Raw genomic sequence first — 9,174 nt, forward strand, 5'->3', positions numbered from 1 at the left:
TTAATGTGTTGGTTAGATAGTTTCTCAATGATTCATAAAGGCTTTTCTCATCCACCCAAATTAAAAGTGATTGCCTGTTGAAATCAGCTTTCTTGGAAGCTGTGGATGTAGGTTGAAATTCAATAAGAGAAAACAGAGATTATGAATAGTTATGAAAGCAGCAGGGTGTAAATATTGAGTGGGACTGATACATCGATAGCCTCATTGAACAGGAGACCTGGATTCAGGTTAACAAAAAAGGGCATTGTCACATTGAAAATGAATTTCAGATTAGCCCAAAGCTTACTGATTTCAGTTTTAATTCCAGACCCCCAGCTCCCTGACCCCACTGTTAATATTTTAAACCTTCAGAAAATGTCCCTCCCTCTAACTTCCAAAGAGCAATCTCTTCCTTCTCTCTTGTTTCTGCAGGAGACTGAATGGAGTTTTAATATTTCATCTAAATAAGAACCGGGGTAGAGAGAGAGAGAGAGAGAGAAAGCGAGAGCGAGCTACAAAGGAAGAGACCTGTCACTACACAGAGGAGAGAAAGCAGGAAGGAGTCTTCAGAAACGACTGACTGGTACAAGCAAGACCTCAGATTGTTGAATCTTGCTCTCAGGTCAGGGAAAACACGAAGAAAATATTAAGTCCCCTGCTGTCACAGAAATCCAAATATTACAACCGGTCAGTTCTAAGTATTCAAGAAGCCTGTGGTAACGGACCACAGGGACAGGTGGGTGGCTGTGGTCATGTTGTCCATATCAACAGAGAGCTGGAGCATGTACCCAGCAAACACCACCAGCTATCAGATTGCATTGACAGACGGTGCCAACAGCTCCTCGCAGTTCACTGGCGTCGAGTTGCTGCAGTCGTTCAAGCCCCTCATCATCCCCTGTTACGTGCTGGTGGTGTTTGTTGGCATCGTCGGGAACTACCTGCTCCTCTACGTCATCTGCAAGACCAAGAAGATGCACAACGTCACCAACTTCTTCATCGGCAATCTGGCCTTCTCTGACATGCTGATGTGTGCCACCTGTGTGCCCTTCACCCTGGCGTATGCCTTCCACCCGCGCGGCTGGATCTTCGGCAAGTTCATGTGCTACTTCGTCTTCTTGATGCAGCCGGTGACGGTCTACGTGTCCGTATTCACGCTCACTGCCATCGCTGTGGACAGGTAAAGGCGGGTTTTAACCCTTCAGAGCCACCCACCCTCGCGCACCCCCTGCTCCCCCTAACCCTCACCCTCGGCACCATGTCGCGTGAGATAGCTGGACTCCTGGCCCTAAAAACATAAGAGCAGATATGGGCCATTCAGCCCATCAAGTCCGCTCGGCCATCCCACAAGTTCGTGGCTGATCTAATCATCTTCAATCTTTTTCTGTATTCATTCAAGGGGTTTGGGCTAGGCCGGCCTTCATTGCCCATCCCTGATGGGTCAGAGGGCAGTCAAGACTCAACCACCTTGCTGTGGGTCTGGAGTCACATGTAGTCCAGGTAAGGATGGCAGTTTCCTTCCCTAAAGGACGTCAGTGAACCAGATGAGATTTTCCGACAATCGTCAATGGATTCATGGGCATCATTAAACTCTTAATTCCAGACATTTATTGAATTCAAATTCCACTATCTGCCATGGCAGGATTTGAACCTAAGGACATTATCCGGGTCTCTGGATCAACAATCCAGTGATAATACCACTCAGCCATCATTTCCCCTTTCCTGCCTTTTCCCCGTTTCCCTTGGTTCCCTTTTCTGATTAAAAATCTAGCTTGGCCTTGAAAATGCTTAATGACCCATTTCGACAGCCCTCTGTCGTAAAGAATTCCACAGATTCACTGCCCTCTGAGAGAAGAAATTCCTCCACATCTCTGTCTTCAATGGGGCAACCCCCTACCCCGAGATTACACCCTCTAGTCCGAGAGTCTCCCATGAGGGGAAACAACCTCTCTACATCTCCCCCCATGTCAAATCCTCTTAAGAATCTTGCATGTTTCAATAAGGTCTCTTTTCATTTGCTATAAATGGACGAGGTGTGTGTGTGTATCTGTGTGAATGTACCAAACTGATTGACATGACATTCTGAGTTGGTTAGACTGATCAAAATCCAGAATGCTCCATACGCAGGGACAGCGAAACCCATTTTGGTGCAGGATTACAGGATTTTACTGGGGTTTCCCGGAAGGGTGTGTGATACACCAAAGTGGTTGACGTGTTGATTTGTTCAATGAAAACATAGCCACCATAATCCCCCATTCAATGTAAAAATCAACCCCACAACTTTGGTCCAATGGACAAACATCCCAAACAATAAGTAAAGACCCAACTCAACCATTCCTCACAAGACAGTCCCTTCGTACCCAGGATCAATCCAGTGAACCTTCTCTGGTCCGCCTCCAATGCTAGTCCGTCTTTCCTTAGATAATGGAACCAAAATTGTTCACAGTTATGCAAGCTATCGTCTGACTAGTGCCTTGTATAGTTTTAGCAAGACCTCCTTACTTTCATTCCCTTTGAAATAATAATGGCCATTCCATTTGGCTTCCCTGTTACCCCCTGAACTTGGCAGGCTAGCGCTGCTATTGGCCACCACCGACGCTCAGTAACAGCGGTGTGTACCATCTACAAGATGCACTGCAGCAACTCACCGACGCTCCTTAGACAGCACCTTCCAAACCCACGACCACTTCCATCTAGAAGGACAAGGACAGTAGATACCACCCCTTGCCTCCAAGCTACACACCATCCTGACTTGGAAATATATCGGCCGTTCCTTCATCCTACAGTTCATATAGCTCACCCTTCCTTCCTTGATTGTTGCTACGTTAAAATCCTGGAACTCCCTCCCGAGCAGCATAGGATCTACACTGCACCACACGGACTGCGGCTGTTCGAGAAGACAGCTCATCACCACCTTCTCAAGATCCTGACAGGGTAGCTGCAAGAAGGAATTCCCCACCGGGCATGGAGAGGGGGAACCTAGAACCAGGGAACACGGTCTCAGAAATGAGAGAGAGAGGCCTTTTAGGAATGAAAGGAGGAGGAATTTCCTCACTTGAACAGTGGTGAATCTTTGGAATTCTTCAACCCAGTGGGTGGTGGAGGCTCTGTCACTGAGAATATTCAAGGCAGACATTGATTGGTTTTCAGATATTTCTATCGGGGACAGTGCAGGGAAAATGGCTTTGAGATAGAAGGTCAGCTGTGGTCTAGTCAATTTGTGGAGCAGGCTGACTGGCCTCCTACTGATTCGATTTCCCCTGTTCACAGTCAGGAATAGGCAGTAGTGCTTGCAAACGCTACGAGGAGCGCAAATGTATTCCGAAAGGTGTTCACTTGTCTTTAGGCTGGAATTTTAACAGTCAATTTGATGGACAAAGCTGACAAATGTGTTTAAATTGGAGCAAGTTCCATCTTCAAACAGATGCAGAGACAGATTAATGTCTGAAAGCAAAAATCACAGCAGAGGTTTTTTTTAACTTGACTAACATGCCATCCCTACGCACTAATGATGGCTGGGTGTATAATTATGTTGCCAGTGACTAAGTAATTTTTCCTTCCTGCTGTGACAATGTGAGATTCAATTATATTTAGGTTAAAGTGGTCCTGTCAGTCTGCCATTGATCCACTCAGGGTTAAAAGCTTCACCCATTTATTGAAGTGCACCAACTGTTCTCCAGATCCTGGAGATACAGCGGTGTGGGAGTGCAGCAGGCATAAAACTGGACGGCTCCCAAGACCTGGACAGAAGAGTTCAGACCTGCCCCGCGGAAGTTGTAAGTCATCAGTTTCACCTCAATTGGAGTAGTGTGACCAACTCTGAGATCTGCTGTTTGGGAAAGATGTGTAGACTTTGTCGGGGTACGGGGGGGACTTGTGGGTGAGAGACGTGGACTGTATGCCACTGGTTCATAGACGAGAGAACGTTAGAATATCAGGGATTGGAGCAGGAGTAGGTCATTCAGTCCCACCCCTCAAGGCTGCCCCACCATTCACTCAGGGCTGATTTGCCCCAGGGCCACGAGTCCCAGCTCCCCAATATTTCAAAATCTGTCACCCTCCACTTTAGGTACTGCCAGTGATCTATACTCCACAACTCTCTGAGTTCCAGACAATCATGGCCCTTTTGGGGGAAGAAATTCCTTCGCGTGTCAGTTTTAAATGGATGTCTCCTTATTCTGTAATGTTCCAACATTTACCCTGTCAAACCCCTTAGAACCTTGCATGTTTCAATCAGATCGGCCTTCATTCTTCTAAACTCTAATGAATGAACTGCGTAGCCGCCCTTGATAAGTTGACCCCTTTATCCCATGAATTGGTCTCATGAGCCTCTTTTGAACTTCCTGCAATGCCAGCCGATCCTTTCTTGAACACGGGGGACCGAAACTGCAAACACTCCTCTCGATGAGGCCTACCAGCACCTTGTGCGTTTGTCACCAATCCCCTACCAATAAAGGCCGAAATTCCACTTTGCCTTTCTCGTTACTCGCTGCCAAGTTGATGTTTCAGGCACAATCGCACCCAGATCTCTCTGTCCTGCTCTCTTTTGGAGTCTCTCTCCTTTTTAAATAATAGTCTGCCTTTTGATTCTTCGATCCAAAGTGAATGAGCTGACCCTTTCCTACGTTAAACTCCATCTGCCAGGTTTTCACCCACTCACCACACATCCCCGTCCATATCCCATTGCACATTCCTCATGTCCTCATCAGAACCTTCAGTCACATGGACAGATTGGGAAATTGTCTTCAGATTTTACAATTGGAATATTGATAAAGATGCGTTCATTAAACAAAGCAACCAGGTCATTGTAAAATCACATCTATTCTCCATCTGGCATCCTTTACACAGGCACCGCCCGCCCCCCAGTCCCAACATCGATGTGACCACCTCTCCATTTCAGTGAAATGGCCCGTCCAGTCTGTGCTAGATCCCTGCAAGAGCAACTCAGCTAATTCAATTGAATGTGCCCCCAAAACATTCTTCTGGCAATATTGCATTGTTTTCTGCTCGGTTTGATGGTGAGGGAGATGGGTCTTCTGTTGTCTCTTCAAAGTCTCAGCCCTCTTGAGCAATAATCTTTATTCACCACCGTACGGTCAACGGTCTACAGGAGCTCAGAATATCCCCTTGGTGAGACCTCCCTCCAACTCGGTAGTGCCATGTAACGCCATCGTTTGATCATGGTCCTATCCACTCACGCGATTAAATCGTTGACCCCGAGAGAACATTCCGGGTCCGAATCGCTCGCTGCATTCGGGAAAGGGGTTTTCACCACCTTGCTGTTGTGCCATTTGCCAATCACCATCAGTTCTCTTGTTTGCAGACCCTTCTCCAGTCTCCACTCCATCTGTCTTGAGTCCCCTACACCGTGCTTTGTTCCACAGTTTAGCGGTCACGGGATGTGCAGTGACCTAGAGTGCTCTGACTGGGCCACTTGGAGACAAGACGTTCAGTGAAGTCCTGCATCTCTTCCTGTGGTGAGGTACAAACACACCTCCCAGTGTCAGGGAGTCATACAGATGAACAGCAAGGAAACAGACCCTTCGGCCCAACCCGTCCATGCCGACCAGATATCCTAAATTAAACTAGTCCCATTTGCCAGCATTTGTCTCATATCCCTCTAAAGCCTTCCTATTCATGTGCACATCCAGATGCCTTTTAAATGTTGTCATTGTACCAGCCTCCACCACTTCCTCCAGCAGCTCGTTGCATACATGCACCACCCTCTGTGTGAAAACATTGCTCCTCAGGTCCCTGTTAAATCTTTTCCCTCTCACCTCACCTATGCCCTCTAGTTTTGGACTCCCCTACCCTGGGGAAAAGGCTATTCACCCTATCCATGGCCCTCATGACTTTATAAGCCTCTATAAGGTCACCCCTCAGCCTCCAACGCTCCAGGCCTATTCAGCCTCTTTGTGTAGCACAAACCCTCCAACACTAACAACACCCTTTTCGGAGCCCTTCCAAGTTTAACAACATCCTTCCCATAGCAGGGAGACCGGAATTGAACGCAGTATTCCAAAAGGGGCCTAACCAATGTCCTGTACAGCCATAACATGACCCTCCCAACTCCTATACTCAATCCTACTGACCAATAAAGGCACCCTCATTTTATTTCCCCCTCCTTTATTTATTCTTGCATGGGGGGGATCGTAGATAAGGCTGGCAGTGACACTGATTGCTCCTTGAACTGAGTAGGGGGCAGAGGGAAGTTCAATATTGGTCTGGAGTCACATGTAGCCCCAGACCATAAGGGTACGGAGGGTGGATTTCCCTCCCTGAGGGCCGGTAGTGAACGTGATGGGTTTTCCTTTTAATGGTCACCTCTTAATTCCGGTGCGATTTTTGTTTTCACCAAAAATAAAACCAAACGGAGAACTTGGCCAGCGGTGGGATTTGAACCCATGCCTGCTAGAGCCTGGATGACCAGTCCGGTGACGTTAGCGTCATAACATCCTTTTGGCCCCGCTGAGCCAAGTGGCCAGTTCTTGGTCTGCCCCACACACCCCTGTGGCCTAATAAAATACCCAAACCATCCGTCCTCTATCCGAGAGTGGGAGGTTGGGGGGAGGGGGTTTCTTCCCCACTCTGCACGGGGTGGGGGGGGGAGTGCTGCAGCCAGACGAAGCCGTGCGATGCCAAAGGTTTCCCCGACGCCTGGGAACTTTCAGGAAGGTCATTCCCGTCTTGGTGTCAAGCAAGGGGAGCTACCGGGCACAGGGCTATCTATGGGTTGTCTCCTCAAGCAGCCGGTTTTCAGCCAATTTTCACGTTGGAGCATGCGGTTTAAGGAGCAGGGGGAGGCCACTCATCTTACAGCCCTGTACAAGGGGCGGCCCACCTGATGGCAGCCCGAAACACCCAGTGGTGCGCTGACTCCTTCATGGATCAAACATCTGCCGGAACACGGCCTTCAGTTTCAGTCAGCGAATCGGGACTTTGCTGCTGGTTCTGGGGAGAGAACCTCAGGGAGACAGAGAGAGAGACGGAGAGACGGAAAGGGAAAAAAAATACTCCTCATCTCCGTCTTAAATGGGGGAGCCCTGCTTTTCAAACATGTGCCCCCTCGGTTCTGGATTCCACTCCTACTGCTGACAGCTTCTTTTTTCCCTTTCACAGGATGAGGGCGTCGCTTACTGGGCAGCATTTATTGCCCATCCCTAATTAAAACCCCAGTTAAGAGTCAACCACATTGCAGTGGGTCTGGAGTCACATGTAGACCAGACCAGGTAAGGAAGGCACTTTCCTTCCCTAAAGGACATTAGTGAACCAGATGGGTTTTTCCAACAATCGGTAATGGATTCATCGTTATCACTAGACTCTTATTTCCAGATATTTATTGAAATCAAATTCCACCATCTGCTGTGGCAGGATTCAAACCCTGGTCCCCAGCACATTATCTGGTCTCTGGATTAACAGTCCAGCGATAATATCACTAGGCCATCGCCTCCCCTTACACCCTTGGAATTCTATTCTTCATCAAATCACTGCCAGTTCTTCGAAACACACAGTCTGACCTGCTCAACTGCAAACCTCCGTCACCCCTGAAACCTCTTAGCTGCTCCAATCGTGATGGTGAGACCATAAAACCTAGGAGCAGGAGCAGGAGCAGGCCATTCAGCCCATCAAGGCTGTTCCACCATTCGACGAGAATCGTGGCTAATCTGATTATCCTCAACTCCCACTTTCCCTTGTAACCCTTGATTCCCCTTCCTGATTAAAAATCTGTCTCGGCCTTGAATATACTTTGTGATCCAGCGTTGACTGCCCTCTGTGGTAAAGAATTCCACGGATTCACCCCCCTTGGAGAGAAGAAATTTCACCTCATGCCTGTCTTCAATGGGTGAACCCTTATTCTGAGATTACACCCTCTGGTCCTGGACTCTCCCACAAGGGGAAACCAGCTCCCCACCTCTATCCTATCAAGTCCCCTAAGAATATTGTACATTTCCATAAGGTCGCCTCTCATTTTTCTGAACTTCAGAGGCCCAATCTGTCCCTCTGTAATTAAGGAGGTGATGGCCCAGTGGTATTATAGCTGGACTGATAATCTAGAGACCTAGATAATTATCTAGCGACCTGGTTTCGAATCCTGCCACGGCAGATGGTAGAACTTGAATTCAATAAAAAAAATCTGGAATTAAGAGTCTAATGATGACTGTGAATCCATTGCCCAAAGCATGGCGTCGCCAACACCCCCTGCCTAGTTGGGACAAGGTCTCCTCTTGTTCTGTGTGTGCCCTCTGAATGAGTCTTTGCCAACACTGAGAGCTGCCTCTGTCTTTGACTCGACAGGTATTACGCCACGGTGCACCCGCTGAGGAAGCGCATCTCCATCGGCACCTGCACCTATATCCTGGCCGGGGTCTGGCTCGTTTCGTGCGCCTTGGCAGCTCCGGCCCTCGCCCACACCTTCCACATCCGGTTCCAGGACCAGGACCTGACCATCTGCGAGGAGTTCTGGATGGGGTTGGAGAGGCAGCACTTGGCGTACGCCTACAGCACCCTGATCATCACCTACATCCTGCCGCTGTCGGCCGTCTCGCTGTCCTACCTGCGCATCACCCTCAAGCTGAGGAAGAGGGTCGTGCCAGGCAATGCCACGCACGGCCAGGAGCGATGGGAGAAGGCCAGGCGCAAGAAGATCTTTCGGCTCCTGGTGCTGGTGGTGGCCGCGTTTGGGGCCTGCTGGCTGCCGCTGCACGTCTTCAACATCATCCGGGACATCGACATCAGCCTGATCGACAAGGACTACTTCAACCTGGTCCAGCTCCTGTGCCACTGCGTCGCCATGACATCGGCCTGCTGCAACCCCTTCCTCTACGCCTGGCTCCACGACCGCTTCCGGGCCGAGCTGAAGAAGATGTTCGCCTGCAGGAGGAAGATCGCGCCCGCTAACAACTGCATCGCTGTCAGTGTCGTGCTGTAGGGCTCCCTTTTGGGGGAGGGTTGGGCGGCGGGGCTGAGGGGGAGAAGACGGAGTGTGGGGGGTTGGTTAGACCACCAGCAGAGAGGGCACACCCCCTTCCAGATCGGGCAGGGAGGGGTTGGGTTTTTGGGTGAGGAATGATTTCTCACCAGCCAGACCAGCTGGTTGTCCTCAGTTCACTAGGCGTTGCCTGATGTTAAAAGGGGAGGGGGGGGGGGGGGGGTTCCTTTGTCAGTTTACGGTGTGGGAGTCTCCTCGGAGAGGGAGGC

General features: G+C 49.5%; 1 protein-coding gene across 1 annotated transcript; it reads left to right on the forward strand.

Moving 5' to 3' along the window:
• Positions 1-731: 731 nt before the first annotated feature.
• LOC109920257 (prolactin-releasing peptide receptor-like) lies at positions 732-8,905 on the forward strand. Its single transcript, XM_020520298.2, has 2 exons — positions 732-1,156; positions 8,272-8,905. The coding sequence occupies exons 1-2, from the start codon at positions 732-734 to the stop codon at positions 8,903-8,905; spliced, it is 1,059 nt and encodes a 352-aa protein (XP_020375887.1).
• The last annotated feature ends 269 nt before the right edge of the window (positions 8,906-9,174 follow it).

The sequence above is a fragment of the Rhincodon typus genome, chromosome 40, assembly GCF_021869965.1.
Source record: "Rhincodon typus isolate 14 chromosome 40, sRhiTyp1.1, whole genome shotgun sequence".
Taxonomy (NCBI): Eukaryota; Metazoa; Chordata; class Chondrichthyes; order Orectolobiformes; family Rhincodontidae; genus Rhincodon; species Rhincodon typus.

Coding starts and splice junctions, on each gene's coding strand:
- LOC109920257 (XM_020520298.2), top strand. CDS start 732: ATGTTGTCCATATCAACAGAGAGCTGGAGCATGTACCCAGCAAACACC. Junction 1,157..8,271: donor ACTGCCATCGCTGTGGACAG/GTAAAGGCGGGT, acceptor TTGACTCGACAG/GTATTACGCCACGGTGCACC.